This window comes from Nymphalis io, chromosome 9 (genome assembly GCF_905147045.1).
Source record: "Nymphalis io chromosome 9, ilAglIoxx1.1, whole genome shotgun sequence".
NCBI classification, from domain to species: Eukaryota; Metazoa; Arthropoda; class Insecta; order Lepidoptera; family Nymphalidae; genus Nymphalis; species Nymphalis io.
The window spans coordinates 4,451,069-4,470,221 of record NC_065896.1 but is presented as its reverse complement, the minus strand read 5'-3'; the positions used below and the strand labels follow the sequence as shown (position 1 = coordinate 4,470,221).

Sequence of the window (19,153 nt, the reverse complement as noted above, 5' to 3'; positions counted from 1 at the left end):
ATTTAATATGTGGTGTCCGGTGATTCCGGTTCGATAATAAGTATTTTAATATAATAGTCGTTGCATTTTTCCGTCGCGCAGACTCAGAGCTCGTCCCCGGAGTGCGAGTGCCGCTCGCTGCCGGCCGAGCTGACGTGGATGAACACGCTGCTGGCGCGCCTCATGTACGACGTGACGCGCGACCCGCACACCGCCGCGCGCCTGCAGAACCGCATACAGCGGAAACTCAACACGCTCAAGGTCAGACCACGCCGCGCGCTCAAGCTATAGCCTTTCTTACATATATATAACGGGGTGGTATGGATCACGTGGGGCAATTCGTTGTCGAAGCCGTAATCAGACATGTTGGAGGCGCAAAGTAAAAGTTCAGTCTCGTAGCACTATTGTTTATTTGTTCGCTTACAATCGATAATCACAAAATAACAATTAACCGCTCCGATTAAAGTGGTCGGAAACGCAGCAAGTTCGATACAAGAAGACGACCGTTCGCCCCGGAGTCCCTTTCCCAAGTCCCCTGCACGAGAGCGTTCAAGTGTCCGATGTCAAACCATTAACAACTCATTGTTCATTAACTGTCAAGTGGGCACTCTGAATTCCTGTATCGACCTTACTCAAGCGTATTACTTACGCCTAAAGACGGCGTTGTACTCAAATTATGGCGTCCTATCTTTGATTCTGCGACATATATAAGATCCCGTAGTTCTCATCTGGCTACTAGTTTGCTAGTCTGCCTTCCAAAAATAAAGACGGGGTGCGCCAACCTACCCGCGAGTGTTTCGCCCTCAGCTGCCGTCGTTCATGTCGCCGCTGGTGGTGACGGAGCTGCGGCTGGCGGGCGCGTGTCCGCTGCTGTGCGGCGTGGGCGCGCCGACGTGCGACGCGCGCGGCGTGTGGCTGCACGCGCACCTGCGCTACGACGGCGGCGCCACCATCACCATCCTCACGCAGATCAACCTCATGAAGCTCAAGGAGAAGAGTTAGTGCCCTCTTGATATTTGGCCGTCGCACCTACCCCGCTGAATTTATTTCTAACGCAAAATCCGATATCGCTTCCCAGACGAATTTAAATCGTTATTTATATTATTTTTAATTATATTTAATTTTCAGATGTTACGTTAGAGGATCAGTTACTCGGTTCGACTGATAACATTATAGAAAATGAAGTCAATTTCGACTCACAAACGGGCTGCGTTTCTCCGGAACTAAAGGTAAAGATTTCAATTTTCTTTTCTTGTCTATTACTCAGCCTTGACTTTTATTTTTGTATTCACAAAACAATTGAGAAAATGAAAAAATCTATTTTTTTTATATATAAATAATGGAGGACATCACGTATTATGTGTTCCAAAAATTAAGTGCTCAATAAAAAATAATTTTATATGATATCAAAATTAAAGTTGATTTTACTGTTTTCAACACGTAAATTGTTTATGTCATATATAAATTCAATGTCACATGAATAAATAGTAGTAATGCACTCAGCATTATAAAACTTTTTCAATTATTATACGTTCTTTAAACAGAGGAAAAAAGCCGAGATGGCCTAGTGGTTAGAACGCGTGAATCTTAACCGATGATCGTGATTTCAAACCCGGGCAAGCACCACTGAATTTTCATGTGCTTAATTTGTGTTTATAATTCATTTCGTGCTTGACGGTGAAAGAAAACATCGTGAGGAAACCTGCATGTGTCTAATTTCATTGAAATTCTGCCACATGTGTATTCCACCAACCCGCATTATAGCAGCGTGGTGGAATAAGCTCCAATCCTTCTCCTCAAAAGGGATAGGAGGCCTTAGCCCAGCAGTGGGACATTAACAGGCTGTCACTGTTACTGTAATGTTACTGTAAACAGAGGAAAAAGCCAGCGATTTACGATTCCGACGTAGAAGACTCTGCGGAGTCCAGCAGCGACGACGACAGCCCGCCCGTGCAGCCCGTCGACAGCGCAGAGAACATCGTGCTCTCGGAGTCCACGTGAGAACTTTACGCTACTATTTCTTTTTAAATATTTAATTTGTGCATCATATGTGTGCTTTATCATTTTTCGTTTACGATTACTTAAGTTTCATACATTTACTTATTTACTTTTTCATACATTTACTTTATTTTCTTACATTTTTCGTGTACGGTTTTTTCTCGTTTATCGCATTTATTTGCAACAGGTGCAATGTGGTTTTCTTTTTCATTTCTCCGTCCCTCTCCTGTCTTTCTCCCTCTCACTTACTCTCAATATATATGCATATCTCTTTCCCTCGCCATGTTCTTAGTCGATCTCTTTTTGCACAGGTCTCTTACACAATCGTATAAAAAGATAATATTATTAATTAAAGATTTTGTTTAAAATGTTTTTTATTGGACTTCAACTAAAACTATATTTGTTTACAGAACATCAACAAACGAAGGTGGATCTTCAAAGAAGAAATTCCTTCGAATGGTCGACAAGATAGCAACGAATAAGTACTTTCAACAGGTACGAAAATTCGTATTTTATCTAAGTACCAAGTTTTTGAAACTTAACTATTTACACACATAATATTTTATAAACGAGATAATCTTATAGCTTGAAAAGCTACTGCCCGTATAATGTCGGAATTTTTGTGACACTTTTTTTGGAAACAACCTAAACGACTCGCACGCCACCTATTGCTTGTTTCTGGTACTATTTTAAAATGTTCATGCAAGTATCAATAACTGCTCTGCAAAGTTTTAATTCCAACAAATGAATGATATGCGATAAATGATATATAATACGAACTAAAATATGCATTCATTTTGTATACGAGTCTATTAAAAGATGGGCCGCGACCCTTGTATATATATTTTTTTATAGTTTAGGTAGGCGGACGAACGAAAAATGGTCACCTGATGGTAAGTGGTCACCAACGCCCATAGACATTGGTATTGTAAGAAATGTTAACCATCGCTTACATCGCCAATGCGCCACCAACCTTGGGAACTAAAATGATATGTCCCTTGTGCCTGTAATAACACTGGCTCACTCACCCTTCAAACCGGAACAACAATACCAAGTGCTGCTGTTTTGCGGTAGAATATCTGATGAGTGGGTGGTACCTACCCAGACGAGCTTGCACAAAGCCCTACCACCAGTGAAATATCTAATATTTTTAATTTATCGCAGGTAACGGACTATAAGTACGTGAAACGTGCAATGGAAGGTTTGTCTAATACGGACATTAAACTACAATTGGAAGTGAACGGGCTAGAAGGAAGGCTAGCTATCAACCTCCCCCCACCCCCTCACGACAGGCTGTGGATCGGGTGAGACATAAGTGATAATTTTATCACAACACTTATGACTGTTTTTTTTTATAATCTTAAAGTTTAAATTAGCTTGCATTTATACACGATTTTACTACCTTTCTTGGTTATTTCTCTTGGTACCTCAAAAGTTAGATAGGCATTTGTAATACGTCCATCTCTTATAATATTATTTTATGATATTATTATATAGGTATTAAGTTCATATTATATAGAGCCAAAAAATAGACAGTCATCATTGTTTTATTTTATAACATTTCTTCATTTAACGCTTCTTCATGGTTTTGAAACCGTACTGAAATATTATAAGGTTTTCTAAATATTGATATTGTTTTGACGTCTAATACCGTATCTTATGAATAACGTAAAATTAGTTTATAAGTTAGAATTTAATATTGAAGTATAATTATGAGATGAAATAACGTGATCGTATTGTATTTTAATTAAAAAAAAAAAAAAAAAAAAGCTAATTATTATTCTGCATATCGTGAAGCGAGTAATGACCGCTAGAATATAATGAATATATTTATTTTACGTGTTATAATTATTGTATTGTAGATTTTCAACAAATCCGCAACTAGTGCTGAAGGCCCGGCCGGCGGTGGGGGCGCGCACGCTCCGCTTCGCGCACATCTCCAACTGGATCGAGCAGAAACTAACCAAGGAGTTCGAGAAGGTTCTCGTGCTGCCCAACATGGAGGACATCATCATTGACGTACTCACACCCACGCCCGTGGAGTTTGAGTAGTGTTGAATTCGTTTCATATGTCAAGGGTCGTCTACAATAAAACGGTATCGTATATTAAAATACTATGCGAAAAACAATATGTATGAATTGTAAGAAAGAGACAAATGTATTGTCGCTCGTTAGCTTTCTTACTCTGCGTATACTGTACCTGTTGTTAGACCAAGCTTATTCTGCTAAACTATAAAATATTCTCTCATAAGCGTTTCCTATGTGACCGTGGGCTATTGACATTTGTTCGCTATAAATATTTCTATATTGTTTATATAATGTGGATCAAATGATATTAATGTCTTATCCAGTATAGAAATAGCCTAACATACTGTTACATATATAAATTGAGGAGAATATACCAGTATTATAAATGGTGATCGTTACAAGCGCGAGACAATTTGGTGTTTACATTCAAAACGCCTCGTAAATCGTTTAGGTCACCGCATACCCCATCTAACCTTATGAGTATATTTTACACAAAATATAAACGTGTTTGTTACATGATATTTATCTAAGTAGGAATTATTTATATATTTGATTTTTATTGTTTATATAATATATTTATTTGACTATACAATTTTTTTTTATGTCGATAAATTGTAATTTAAAATTTTATAGTCGTTCGTGCGAATTAATATAGCTTTGTGTACAAGATAGTATAGTTCTTTGTATTTGGCATTTACTTGTAAAGTTACTATTGTCGTTTAATAGTTGTTTTTTTATATATAATTATTATTAAAAATTTAAATCTCTGTAGTTAGATATAAAAGAAATAAAATATAACCAAATATATAGTCCTTTGAAAGGAGTGAGTTCAAATAATTAAAATCATCAAGCATTTATAATATTTGTTATGACGAAGCTCAAAAGACTAATAAAAAAAAAACATAAAAAGACATTGTAAATATGTGTAAAATATAAAATTATATTGATTAAAATGTTCAAATGTGGTCTAAAATTTATAAAATCGTTCTCTACTAAAATTATTTACAAATATATAGTGTATGGTTATAAAAATATGTAGTATCATAGCAAAAAATAGAATTAATTTTTAATAATTATTTATATATAGTATAGTATTGTATCATATACTTTGCTTATATAATTATTATTAAGCAAGTTTTCTTACATTTAGCTATTTTAATTAAGTGTTAGTTAATTCGTGTGCTTTGCAATGACACACATAGAAAAGCTATTAATTTCCTCACTAATAGAAATATTCAATTTTCGAATAGTCTAAAATGTGACAAATACAACACTAGGGCGGTATACTTTGATTCTCCTTAGAATATTTAATATTTTATTTAAATTTCATAAATGTTAAATTTTTATATACACAAATAAATTTATCCGAGCTTCCTAGAAATAAAAGTTTTGACAATAAATTCAAATTAAATACATACGTAAAGCTTATCTTGTAGTATAATCAAAACTATTAAAAAAAAGCTAAGAGCCAAATTAATGTTTTGTTTCTGTACCTTACTGCCAACTGTTAAATTGATAGACAAAAAATAAAATCAAATTCGTTTAAATTTTAACGATTCCAATGGCAGGTTCGATTTGCTAATAACTCTTCTATATCATGCACTAAACACACTTCACGATTAATGAACTTAATTAATGTATAATTTTAATTTAGCTTTTTAACTTCCGGTAAAAAAAGCCGCCGACATTTAAAACGCAATTTTTTCACGAATCCGTAATGAGTACCACTGTACCATAGATTATTTACTCGACCAATGACGTCATCTCAATACAAGGTCAACTTTTTTTTTAATACTGCCATTAGAATCGGCTTTAGGTATTTTTTTCCAACCAACACCAGTAATAATAATAATACCCAACATAATCTACGATCATTATTCTTTAGACATTTTAGGGCACTTAGGGACTCTGAACAAAACCGACTTGGTATTTAAACATACGTACGTGGCTAGAGAACATGCTTCTTCATCAAACGAAAGGCCAACAAAGCTATGGGTTTCGTAAAATCTTTCTGATAGATTTTTATAAACTTTAACTGCCTTTTTCTAATATAATATTTGTCTATGGACCGTAACCGCTCTACTCTTATCTAGCATAGACATCTATCTAAAGTTGTTGTTAGTGTTTAGTAGTGAACATTTGTATATGTAAAGTGTTTTTTTTTTATATATATTACAATGGCAATGGAAGGAAAAATCGGACTTTTAAAAATCTTTAAACTACATAAATATGTATGAATTGTATGTAAGTACGCACGTACTTACCAATTAAATATATTATATTATATTTAAATTGAATGATTCTTGAAAATGTTCTCTTCTCTAGATATATTTAATTTAAAAAAAGTAAATAGTTTCTGAAACATCATCTGTTGAAAAGACAGTAAAACTTTGTTGACGGAATTTTCGCCATTGGTAAATAAAAATATTTGCGCGTATTACATCATATTACTATGTTATAAACTCTAATACAATTTTATAAATGAAGGTGTTTATCGTAATCTTAATTTTTTTTAATCGTTTTGAGTAATTGCTTATTAATTATTATTGATAAAGAAATGCGTATTGGCGATTAAATGTAAATGAATGTAAAATTAAAGGCTGAATGTTTTTGCTCATGGCTTCATAACAATTTTTTAATTTATTACGAATAAGGCAACATTAACACTGGTTTAATGTATAAAAGCGCAGTCGCTTTGCAACGTGCCTAAATATTTATAATTTGAAAATTTGCATAAAATTATTAAAAAGAAAACAAATTTTATTTGTCAAATTAAATTATTATCGATGGAATTGTGCTTGCTAAGCCATTATATTTTATCTGTTATTTTTTAATTCGGATGTGTATTTACTTTTTTTATTCGTATTTACAAAGAAGATTTTAATGTTTGCTAACAATTTTAATTATTTTCAATATTTAAATAAAATAATATGGATTTTTTATAGCAACATTTAAAATTATCTATTTTCAAGAAAGTCTAACTTAAATCTTGTGAAATTTTTCATATGTATTCTACATATCACAAAATAAATTTAATGTACCTGTTCGAAATAAATCTATTTTGGTATGTACAATGTAACTTATTTAATAATCATTATATTGTCTTTGATTATTAAATAATTAGATATTTTGTGGTAAAATAATTTCGCGTTGCGTTTGTAAAACACACAGCCAAATGTCGATATCACGTTGATTCCTATACGTGGCTGTTATTGATAATTAATTAATTATGTTTTAAAATGTGCATCAATATAAGCCGAAGTTTTTAATAAGGTAGCCAAATATTACCTAAAGTAATACTTTTGTGGAGTTTCTTTTTCGTGTTACGTGTGAAATGTAAAAATGTAATCTATTTAATATAATATTGTTTATTTTATAAATGTAGTCCTGGGAAAGGAAAATCCATGGACAAACTTTGTTTTACGAATTTTGATGTATAATTATCTTGAGTAGGTCATGTTTTTATTTCCTTGATTTATTTGAAAACAATAGACACTGTGTTATAGTATCTTACGGGTACGCATAGAAGTATTAATTATGTATTTATGTTTCGTTTTAAATAATTATTATATCAATATTAAAATTTTTTAGAAAAATAAATTCGGTTAGTACCTAAGCTTCTTTATTATGGTACATGTAAAATAAATTGCATCTTTTTAACTTTGTCTTGCAAAGTTAATATTTTTAATTTTTAAGTTGACAACACCGCAGTTCACTTGGAACATGTATGTACTGAAATTAAATCAATGTAATAAAATACGATATAACACACATAAATGTGTGTTCAGATTTTCATTCGTGAAAAATTGCATAATGTAATAAAAAAAATTAAATATTATTTTTCTACAAAATTTAAGAAATTGTAACGTTTTCTCTAATGATTACGGTTAAACTTACTTTCATAATATTCGTACCAAAAACGACTTCTATATTTCTCTATGTATATAGTTTATCAAATTATAAAGTGTTTATGTGATATTAAATATAGTTAAGAGTTAAACCGTGCCGAGTAGTTTTTCTATGTGGTATCAGTTGTGATTTTATCAATAAATAAATTGCTATATTTCATTTTGTTTGTTTATTTAATCCAAATATACATATTTATTTATACAGAGTAGGTAATGAGAACTTGCGAGTCTATAATATAATTCGTATATTACCTTAGGCTTCCATATATTATCTTAAGCTATAAGAAGAAATGATATTTTACGTTGTTATAAATAAATGAAATGTCGTTGAAGTCAACAACCAAGGCATATATAATAATATTAAACTTGGCTCTCATTTTACATTTATGTTTTTGATGAGATAAAAAGTACTAAAAACTTTCTACCATCTTAATTCGATACCTTTCATAAGAATTAATGTTATGTATAAAGAGCACTTTACAAATAATGTATTATTTTAGAACAAATTTGATTACCACAGAAAAGGTTATAGTGAGTTAACCTTAAAAGATAGATGTAAACTATCGCGGACTTTTTTTAGAAATTTTCAAGAGGAACAATTACGTTATTATGTAACTTTAACCGTTCAATACATTTTTCCAGTTTTCGCAACATTTTTCATTCAGAATGACATTTCATGCTTCTTACTTTAAAATCACATACCTCCATACAACTTTTATCTTTTACATATCTTTACGCGCGAGCAAAGCTGCGCGCAAAAGCTAGTATAGTATCGAAAAACCAAAATAAATATGTATCACATATATTGTTATATATTTTTTAATCCGTAATATGTACAGTCACCAACACCCTTGAACCTTTACAATTGCGTCGTGAGATAGGTTCTCGATGTCACCGCCTAACTGTGACATCAATTCCATCGCGAACAAAGAAATTTGGCAACTCCTTTCTTTGTCGCACTTCCAAAAAATGGAATTCCTTACCAGCTCTCGTGTTCCCCTCCTCTTACAACCCGGGTTCCTTCAAACGAGGCGTGAAGAGGCATCTTGCGGGCCGGCAAGGCGAAGGCGGCTAGTGCAGAACGTTTTTCCCGTCTATACTGGCCGTCGTCGCGTTTGGACTCTACTATCACTTACCATCAGGTGGAGTAGAGTCATTTGCACTCCCGGCGAATATAAAAAAAAAATTATTAATATTAATGTTCGACATGATTACTTAAACTGAAATAACTTTTTTATTTATAAACCGATTGAAATAAAACAAATATTAAATTTTAAGTAAAGTTTGCCACAATACATTAGTTAAAACCGCAACCATAGCAGTTAAGCCGTTTCTAATATAAATACGCACGGAGAATCAGACTAAAATACTAACAATCATTGTTTTGGGTTCTACTGCGTTTATAAAGCTTATACCAATAATAGTTTTACTCGTATATCTTCCATGTATACATAGCGATCAGTTACATTTTTATTATATGTAATAGAAGATATGACAGCCTCAATGTAACTTTTAAGTTTCTCTTACTGTTTATTGAGACCAACTATGTATGATCTCCTGGTACTTGAGACACTCGCTCCAAACCAAAATTGTAGTTATCCACGTTCGGTGAGACCTTCTTAGCCACGATACATTAGTGAAAACCGCACCCAAATCAGTTAAGCCGTTCCTAAGATGCGCACAAACGCAATTCTAACAGTCTTTGTTTTGGGTTCTATTGCTTTGATAAAGGCCCTGATAATAGTTTTACTCATAAATCTTCCATGTACAGACAGCGTTCAGTTACGTTTTTATTATTTGTATAGATGATGCACAAATTACTTAAATATAAAATATAGGTTTAGAAGGATAAGGGATGGGTTATATTGAAAACAAAGTATTTTATTTTTAACTATTTTATTTCATTCAACAGCGTTTAATATCAAACTTTACACCATATACTCTCACATTATAAACATTTTACACTCATATGTACACCTGAGGCACACATTACGTCATATAACTATATCACATATCGACACCTATCTTATAATATATTTATATATTGTTGACAATATTTGTACATAACTATATATTATCTGTTAATAATTCTTCTATTTTTAAATATAAGTAAATGTATATAAGAATATGTTTTATACAAGTATCTTCCTTGGAAGCACGAATAGGAAGCTAGTTCCGCATAAGCGGTATATATTTCACAATATATTAACTTTTAATAATATAATTATTTTATATTACAATTTATTTGCGACTGTTTAATTAATATTATTATGAGAAAATTGATACAGGAAGACTAATGATTGTCATATATTTATAATAGAATAGTATTTTTGACTTTTTATATAAATAAGTCATTATAATACATAATATAAAAGTTCTCTTTGTAACATAACCTAACTTTAACGTATGTACACAGTTGAGATCAACCTTACATTCTAAATATAACAGATTTTGGCACTCTGGACCACATTTTCCTTAATATTTATAAATATGTATTGCGGTATACCTTTTATAATAATTATAAAATAAATGCTATATTTTACAATATTTATTGTGTACATAGCTTTATGGCAAGTAAAGACTTAAAATAAAATTATAAATATGAAAGATTGCGTAGGAATTAATTGAAATATTTTACTAGGGTTACCAATACGCATAGTTGAATTATATTTTCGGCACAATTTGTATAAATGGTTTCTCCAGTTAAATAACTCAATTATGTTCGTGGTTATTAATCATTGTAGGATAAAAAAAATATGATTTTTTTCCTATTGAATAGGTACTTACTAGATATTACTGTAATCGTGTAAATGAAGCGACTCCGTTGACAGTGTCTGCTGTTGGTTTTATAATGTTTACCGGTAACACTATATATAAATTTGCTACTCGCTCTCGATAAAACGTAATCTATAACTAACTACACACTATATGTACAGTATTTTTCCTTATTTTGCATTGGTGGTATTTATATATGATTCGAGTTCAAAATATAAAGAACAAAACTGCTACTGCTCGGACTTTTCTACAAAAGTGTCACAGTGCTCAATATTTTGGAAACATTTATGTACATTTTACACAATTTTGTTCTAAGCGATGTATCACATACTCCATACGTGAGGTGTCGCAGGCGTCGGCCGGCTCGGCTCAGTGCTGCAGCGAGCAGTGCGCGGTGCCGTCGGCGGCGCGGCGCTCGACCAGCGCGCGCCAGTCGCGCAGGCGCGGCGCGCACACGAGCGCGTAGCGGCCGAGGCGGCGCCGCGCCATCAGCAGGAACTCGCCCGCGCCCGCCGCCGCGCCGCACGCCGCCGACACCTGCACGTGCGCCAGCAGCGAGCGCCGGCGCCGGCGGTCCGTCGCGTACCTACGACCGATTGATAATTATCGATACATTCTAACGTTTATTTCAGGCCGAACGATTTGGCAGAGAAGTAATCTTGAATAATTAAAACATGATAAAATCCGACTTTTGCCTCGAGCGATTATTTATTAGTAAAAACTTTCCTATTTCGCTAATCGATATGTAATCGCCTATCGCTACGAGTACGAGATAGTGGATTTTTTATAACTACCAAGAGTATAATAAATTCATGAATGTTTCAATTTCAACTTAAAAAAAAAACAGTAATTAAAACCTAGGCTGAAATATAATGTTTTATAAATATTCACCTATAGTAGCGGTCGTCGTCGAGACTATTGCCGATGTCACCGATTTCCCCGGCGTCGTCGACGCTGTCAGCGCTGTTTGCGCTGTCGGCGGACGCGGTTGCGCGCAGCAGCTTGGTGAGACGCCACGTGAGCTGTGTAGCGTCCAGCTCCTCCCGCTGTTCGCTACCGACGATCACGCCACGGGACACTGTTGAATTATATATATCTGTTAGCAAATACCTTTTCAAAACTCATTTTAATACCAATATACATAATATAATTAAGAGAATTGACCAAAAGGGTCAATGGGTTCTGCATTATAGCTGGTAATCACATGTATATATTATATAAAACTAAATATTCGATAAATAAATATAGAAATTGGCATGTCTAACAAGTATAGATGTGTGGTAACTTTGGTTAGTTTTTGTTATAATAGTTGATAAACTGAGATCATGATAAATGTAAATAAATGTTTACATTGACAGTAATTGTAATATTCAACAATTGAACTTGTAGCGACCTATAGGAACAACATCGCCCTACTACTCAAGATACGTCTTTAATTTTAATTTTATTTTATTTTTTTTATTTTTCGTATTATAAAATTGTAATCCTATGTGACCTTACTTTAGTTATAAATAATAACTGTACAACCATTTCTGTAACGCTGTTGATTACAAGTAAAAATAAGTAAATAAATAATCAACTAGCACTTTATTCTAACCAAAGACAAAATGTTAATTTTAAATGCAAAATTTATTTGCATTGTCCTCGAGCAAAAACTAAACTACTGACCATAACAGATTCGTTATCTCCAAAGATACTGTAGCTTTTGTTCCGTGTCCGAAGCTTTTTGCTTATCTATCAGTAAGCGAATGTGGACTTGCTTTTTATAAGTCGCTTTTGTTTGTGGGAGATAAGTGAATAGTTCTAAAAGTTCATCGACCCCGCCTCGAGGAGTAATTACTGACAAGGCTTTTAACTAACGAGCCTCATATGTCTCTTTCCTCAACCTCGATACAATACGCGAGTATTTATAATACAAAAGTAATATTCGTTTTTTTTAATGTTCTCATGAATTATTTATTCTTACGCTATAATTTAATTTTGTTGATTTTAAAATTTAAAAAATCAATTACCACAAAACCTACGATTAATAACTTAAAAACATAACAATAAAAATTATATATAAATGTAAACATCCACCAAACGACCGCGGTTGAGGTCTCGCTTGACCGATGTCACGCAGTCAAAGAATATCAATAATTATTATGTAGGATGACACACAGAAATTTCAATGATACGTGCTAGAGGCGGCTAATAACGGCCGCCCACCGCTCCGGCATCGGCCGAGCCATGACATAACTCCACCATTATAATCTATCAAGCGATTAGAAAAAATATCCACGCTCACTCCCCGCGGCGTCGCGTGCCTTCAGACTCGTTTATCCTGTACTTGTCACTTTGCTTATTATGGACGTAAATTGAATCTAAGTAGTCATCCCATCCTACTCCTACTGCATATATAAGAGCTTCCGTAAATCGAGACCGGTACGGGCTGCATTTTAATTTGTGTCCGCAACGACTGAGCGGTACTTACAAGTTACAACAAAACGCCATAATTACATATTTTCTAATTATTTCGACAAACAGTTTTTCCTCTAATATCCAGTCTTTACTGATGCACAAATTAACAAAGTAATTTGAATTATAAAGTTAATTTAAGGTCCTAGAAATGAAAATTGCATTGCGGTTGAAACTGTATTTATTAGCTTTTATAACATTCAGTAGGGTGCGACAGCACTGGTTTCTGGTTTCGAGCTGACTCATTACCGCGGTGGTCAATTACTATTCGAATTAAGGACGATATTTTGCTCCTATTAGCACTGCATATTATGAAATATTGCCTATTGAGGTCTTATCAAAAGAAACTCATATTAATTAACTTGTATATATTTGCACGGAGAAGAAATATCAATTATATATTAAATGCTCACCGAGATCACTTGTGCAGAATGCCAACTCCAATTCGGATTCAGAGCAAGGCCTGCAGTCAGCTGTGGCAGGGTCGTAGTGTCGCCTCACAAGCGGCCTGGCCTCGTATTTAAACGTTGCTACTCGTCTCTTAGTTCCCTCTTCTGGTTCGGCTTCGACATACAATGCAGCTTGTCCATGTCGGCTGTGAAAGCAACGCAGCTCGCGCACATCGCCGTCGTCGGGCGCGTACAGAGGTACCAGTCTTCGAACGCCTTCCACAAAGATGCGTGCTGGAAAGCGATCTGCGACATCTGTAAAACATAAATTGGTTGAAACAAAGCCATTGTAAATTTCAAAATGCATTCTTCCTGTCACCGTGTAATCATAACATTAATCGTCGAAACCACAGGCTTACCTGTCTTATTTTGCCGCAATGTATGGAAAAGATCAGGCGGGTCAGGCCGTCTTATGACCCGAACGCAAACAGTAAAGTCGCGCTCATCGGCCGGCAGCGGCGGTTTGAAAAGTAGCCGGAGTGCGCCCCGGGGGTAGAGCCACGACACGCTGCCCTCCCGGCAACGGAGGTAAACCGGTGTCACGCCACGCTCCGCAGTCGACGTCAACCCACTGTAATAGAAAAAAAAACCTTAATGTGAAATAATCATATGAAACATAATAATGTTTTTCATTTTATTAAAATATAAGAAATCCAGTTTGTTTATGTTGTAATTTCAATTCTTGTTGTTTTTTTATCATACGAAATTGTTGTCATAATGGTAAAAGAAAGTACGTTTGTAATAACAGAGGCACGAGGGTATGGAACAGATTCTTATAAATATCAACTATGCCGTTGCTAGACTATTTTAAGATTTGTTATAACTTAAAACATTAAATCGCATAATTGCACATTCTTAAAAGATTTTATTTTTTTTTATGATGTATTGCCTGTGTTATTGTTAGTTAAATGCTTGACGTCGAGATGTGATCAATGGTACATATCACGAAATGTTTCTATAAAGTTGCCTCGAGCCAATTGTCCGTTCAAATCTTACATCTGCCACGTGGGCAGAATTTCTGGAGTAGCGCCCACGCCCTGCCCACGGCTCTAACAAAACATAAAACTGAAATATACGACGAAGGGCACGCTATAAAAGATAACATGCATAGTTCTACATGCCTTGCGACAGTCATAAAAAACGACTAGGCTTTTATGTAAAATGCATTGTATGTGTGGCCTGTCCGACGCCTCTTTATTAGTCATGTTGAAGTGCCTTTGAGTCAGTTACGATTTATATGGCATTGTAAATGCGCATACTGCGGGGAGTATTCAACGTATAAAAAGCGAGCATTGCAGGAAGTTGTTCTTAGCCTCGGTTAAGGTATCGACGTTGAGCCCTTACATGATCATCATATTTTTAAATATTAAATTCGAATTAATAATAAAAATCTAACCTGATGACGTTTTTTTTCTTTAATTTTGTTAATGGATTAATAAAAATGGACCTTAATATTTTAAGAGTAGCCATTTTTTCGTTTTGTACGAGTGATTTATAAAATGTGCTTCGTCGAGTCACATCCTTAATACTTTCACGTCATCGCAGGGCTTCCTTAATCCTCCCTAATGGGCTGAATCTTGAAATATGTGCGTGTATTATGGTCTGACATAAAAACTGGTCGTCGGTAAAGATAGGGCTTTCCATACCGCACTTCTTATGACTTCCATTATATGGACGAAATTTTAATAATCCATATAATATAAATTTTAATAGTACCAATAAATTTAAAACGCTTATTTGTAGGCTAGAATCATCATTAAACTAAAATAGTTTTACGAAAATGTTAGGATATTAAACGAAACGTTAAAAAGTTATTATGCTGCAAAGATTGCATAGGCTGCGGCACACGTGGATGCAAGGGTTGTCAAGGGTTAACAACCTTGTATAAAGTATATAGACTAGAAGTATGCCGAGAAATGTAGCACTATCCTTATACATTTGCAGATTACGCCGCATTACGATTACCAAGATGTGATTTGCAAACATTTATAGCTTGATTGATTGCAAATTGGCAATTGAATTAAAAAGCAGTTTGAATATTAATTATAAGTTACATAATGGCAACTTTTAACACTAGTAAATAACCACTCTAGTTTTAATGCTAATCATTTCGTTACACTTTTACTACATTAAATATAATTGACATTAAATTTTTTTTTTGTTTTAGTCATTGTCAATCCCTGACGCCATTACGTTATCAACGCGCTAAAGCAAACACGAACAAAAAAAACTATGTTACGTAAAAACCGCATAGAAGTTTTTGTTTCTCAACGTAAACAAAAAATATTACGTGGAGGGGTGTTAACTGCCATGGGTTGTTCCGCGTCTTTAGTGGTCACATTTTTTGTTAGTTCTACGCGAACATACACGGAATTTTAAATCTTTCACCCAGTTAAATATACTATACTAGAATTGTAGTTTTGAATTAATGTGTTTTTGCGATAAAGTCTAAGCTTTTGTGTAAGATACTTGATATCAAAACTGGTATTACGAGGTCGTTGAACAATATAATATTTGTGCTAGATAGAAACAGGGTAATAAGAGACTTGCAAACAAAACTTATGCTAATTTTGAGAAAGAAGAAAAAATAAACGCGTACACAACATACTTACACAAAAGATTAGAATTATTTATCTTACGACGATAAGCCACTACAAAATATTACACACGGGTGACCCTATACAAAGCTACTAAGCTAAGCTACAGTTTCTCATTTGCTTTTTATAAATCGTGTTAGAAAAAGAAAAGCTAAACACAAGGCAATCTTCAGTCATTATTGACGAATCACGGCGACGATAATGGACTAAAAGCTTCATTTGCGTAGTAAAGGTTACGAAAATAAAGAAAAACATGAACAAAAAACGATCTTAATATATTTTATCATAATTCTGTAACCCGACAACGTGTATGCAAACTTTCATTATGATCGGTTACGTAGTTAAGTGTTAACAACTAAAGAAACTCACTTTCGCATTTATAATATTACTTAGAATAAACATATTTGTGATGCTAACACACTTAAATTATAATTTGTTTAAAGCGGGTGCATAAATTACACATAATGCTACTTAATCGTATAATATCGAAATTTATATGTGAAAAATATTCAAGATTTTTTAAAATGATCTTTACAATGCTCTAAGAGCAATTACTCTTTACAGCCTTTTGGAAGATATTTTATTATCTTTATAACGCCTTTGTTATTTTACGATGAAATAGAGTCGTTGTTACAATCAATAAATTGAATTTTTAACGTATGGGTGATAAAAGATAAAATATCGAAACGCTTGGTTGAATATAAAGTTTTTTTCTATCGTCATAAATGCTGGGGGAAATCTAACCAATTAATATATCAATTAAATAAAGATGATTCTATTATGTTTTAATTATGTATCATAGAAAGACGTATAATTTTTTAAATGGTCAATTAATTCGAAAATTGAATGTTGATTTGGCAATTTTGGCATTTAATTTATAATAATAAAAATTTAACAAACCACTTTTAAAGTTTTATATAACGCAAAGCTATATAGTTTATTTATGTAATAAACTTTTTAATATTCTAGCTTTTTTACGATACTACTTTGTAGTACATAGTATACTAAATTGTAACATATGCAGTCGAATGAAATGTCAAGTTGAAATAAGTTTTTCTTATCTGTGATAAAAAAATATTTCTTAAACTTGCCTATAAAAAAGTAAATCTTGTATGAAAGCATATTTTTCATATCTCCTTATGGAGAGTTGTAAAGAAAGTTCGTTAGTGCACTACAAAAAGTCCCATAAAGCTTTATCACAGTAACAGTCGCGCTAGAATAATAAAATAAATGTGTATCTTTTCTACGAAGACTTTTATTTATTCTCGCCCAAACCTGACGCGAGATAACAATGAGTCGTACGTTCAACCTTCATCTACGATAGGGTTGTATATCTCTCATTCACATAGAAGAAAATATTTTGTTCAATAAATTGGGAAAATTTTTACAATTCCCTATTATAGAATTAAAACTACTAGCTACTTATTAAAAATGGAAAAATAATTATAACGTTGATAATTTAGAAATACATGGCAATTTAAAAAAAGAAGTTTAATTAAAATGAGTTTGTTGTTAAGATTTGTTTTCTATTTCTGGTTAAATGGCAACCCTAAAGAAGACACGAGCTGCGCCCGCGCTCTGCCCACGCGCCAAGCCGGTACTCCGGTAGCGTATTACCATACTCGATATCATCATACCACTATTATTGTAATGCCTTAGATACGTCGCGTCTTGCCTTCGTAAGTTAACATAATAGTCTGCGTTAATTCGCATTATTTACTTGCACTCTGATTGAAAAATATGACGCAAATTTAAAATTCAATAATTTACTTAAAATATTTAGTTTTAAAATTACATTTACTTACAAAGTATATGTAAACACTTATATAGACTCCGTCCTAACGGTAGTGTATTTGCATAATTTTATCATGCTATCTACAGAGTCATAAATAATGTATATGAAACAATAAATATATAATTCTAATACCTAGGTGCGGTATAAACGAGAGCGAGATAAAATCTAGCGAAGTCGAGGCGGATATGGTTATACATATTGTGGCCGATACAATTTCAAGTCTCTTGTCCCCGCCATCGCCACGAGCCTTGCTGCGGCGAGATTTATAGGCTTTCAAACTCACCCACACAATGGCACAGCGCACAAACGATATTTTTTAGGTCAACTCCAATGCTGAAGCAAGCACGATTTTGTTACGATACTGCACTGTAATGACCGTTTTTTGTCTTTATAATCTATGCTTCGATACTGGTACGAAATAAACTATAAACTCTTTATAACGAAAAAATGAAAGAAGATATATTTGGAATGTACTTACATAATGATTACTCACTGTTTCAGATCTATTTTGTATTTAATAGTTTATTTCAAAATTGGATCAAAATTTTATCGTTATAAAAAATACTATATATGAATATTGTACAAACATAATAATTAAATCGTAACGACGACGTATTCTGAGTCACGTATAATAAAGTTCGTCAAGTGCTCGAGCAATAATGGCTCCCCATAAAAACAATACACATGTGTCCAATTTATTGTAAGTGTCAAAGCATGTATGGATTTCCGTGAAACAATGGTGTTGTTATAGCTTTAGTTTAGTATACATCTTAGTGGTATAAGACAATGGTCGCGGCCGAAAGGCGCACGTGCATCTTCATTGTATTCATATGTTGATATAACCTGAGCCTCCATACCCAGACAAGATCGAAACAACCCTTACCTACTTAGGTATATAATCGAAAATGTGTAAATAAAATTAAAGAATACTATTTGTCTTGTCTCCTTTTAAATGAGTAAAAAAAACTTTCGCTTTGAATATTCTCTATGCAAATTTTGTTATCATCTGTTTCAATTTCAAAATGAAAGTTTGTTATATTGAAATGGACATAATATATTATAAAAACAACTACCTTTTTGGTAATATCTTCAGATCAAATTCTATAAATTTGTCATTTAGATCGAGCTATATTCCAGATAGACCATTACGTCGAATGAGCGGTTTTA

General features: G+C 33.4%; 2 protein-coding genes across 3 annotated transcripts in view; one reads left to right on the top strand and one right to left on the bottom strand.

Moving 5' to 3' along the window:
- LOC126770758 (testis-expressed protein 2) overlaps positions 1-8,071 on the top strand; it is a 28,961-nt gene extending 20,890 nt beyond the window's left edge. For both annotated transcript variants that reach the window (XM_050490302.1, XM_050490301.1), the window contains 7 exons: positions 82-240; positions 787-976; positions 1,108-1,208; positions 1,855-1,976; positions 2,388-2,472; positions 3,142-3,281; positions 3,840-8,071. In XM_050490302.1, the coding sequence (XP_050346259.1) occupies positions 82-240; positions 787-976; positions 1,108-1,208; positions 1,855-1,976; positions 2,388-2,472; positions 3,142-3,281; positions 3,840-4,029 (987 nt within the window). In that variant the 3' untranslated portion in view covers positions 4,030-8,071. The remainder of the gene's footprint in view (positions 1-81; positions 241-786; positions 977-1,107; positions 1,209-1,854; positions 1,977-2,387; positions 2,473-3,141; positions 3,282-3,839) is intronic.
- A 1,727-nt stretch (positions 8,072-9,798) lies between these two features.
- LOC126770818 (meteorin-like protein) overlaps positions 9,799-19,153 on the bottom strand; it is a 28,137-nt gene continuing 18,782 nt past the window's right edge. Inside the window, exons 2-5 of the mRNA XM_050490397.1 lie at positions 13,954-14,165; positions 13,559-13,849; positions 11,580-11,766; positions 9,799-11,274 (exon numbers count right to left, since the gene is read on the bottom strand). Of these exons, the coding sequence (XP_050346354.1) occupies positions 11,058-11,274; positions 11,580-11,766; positions 13,559-13,849; positions 13,954-14,165 (907 nt within the window). The 3' untranslated portion in view covers positions 9,799-11,057. The remainder of the gene's footprint in view (positions 11,275-11,579; positions 11,767-13,558; positions 13,850-13,953; positions 14,166-19,153) is intronic.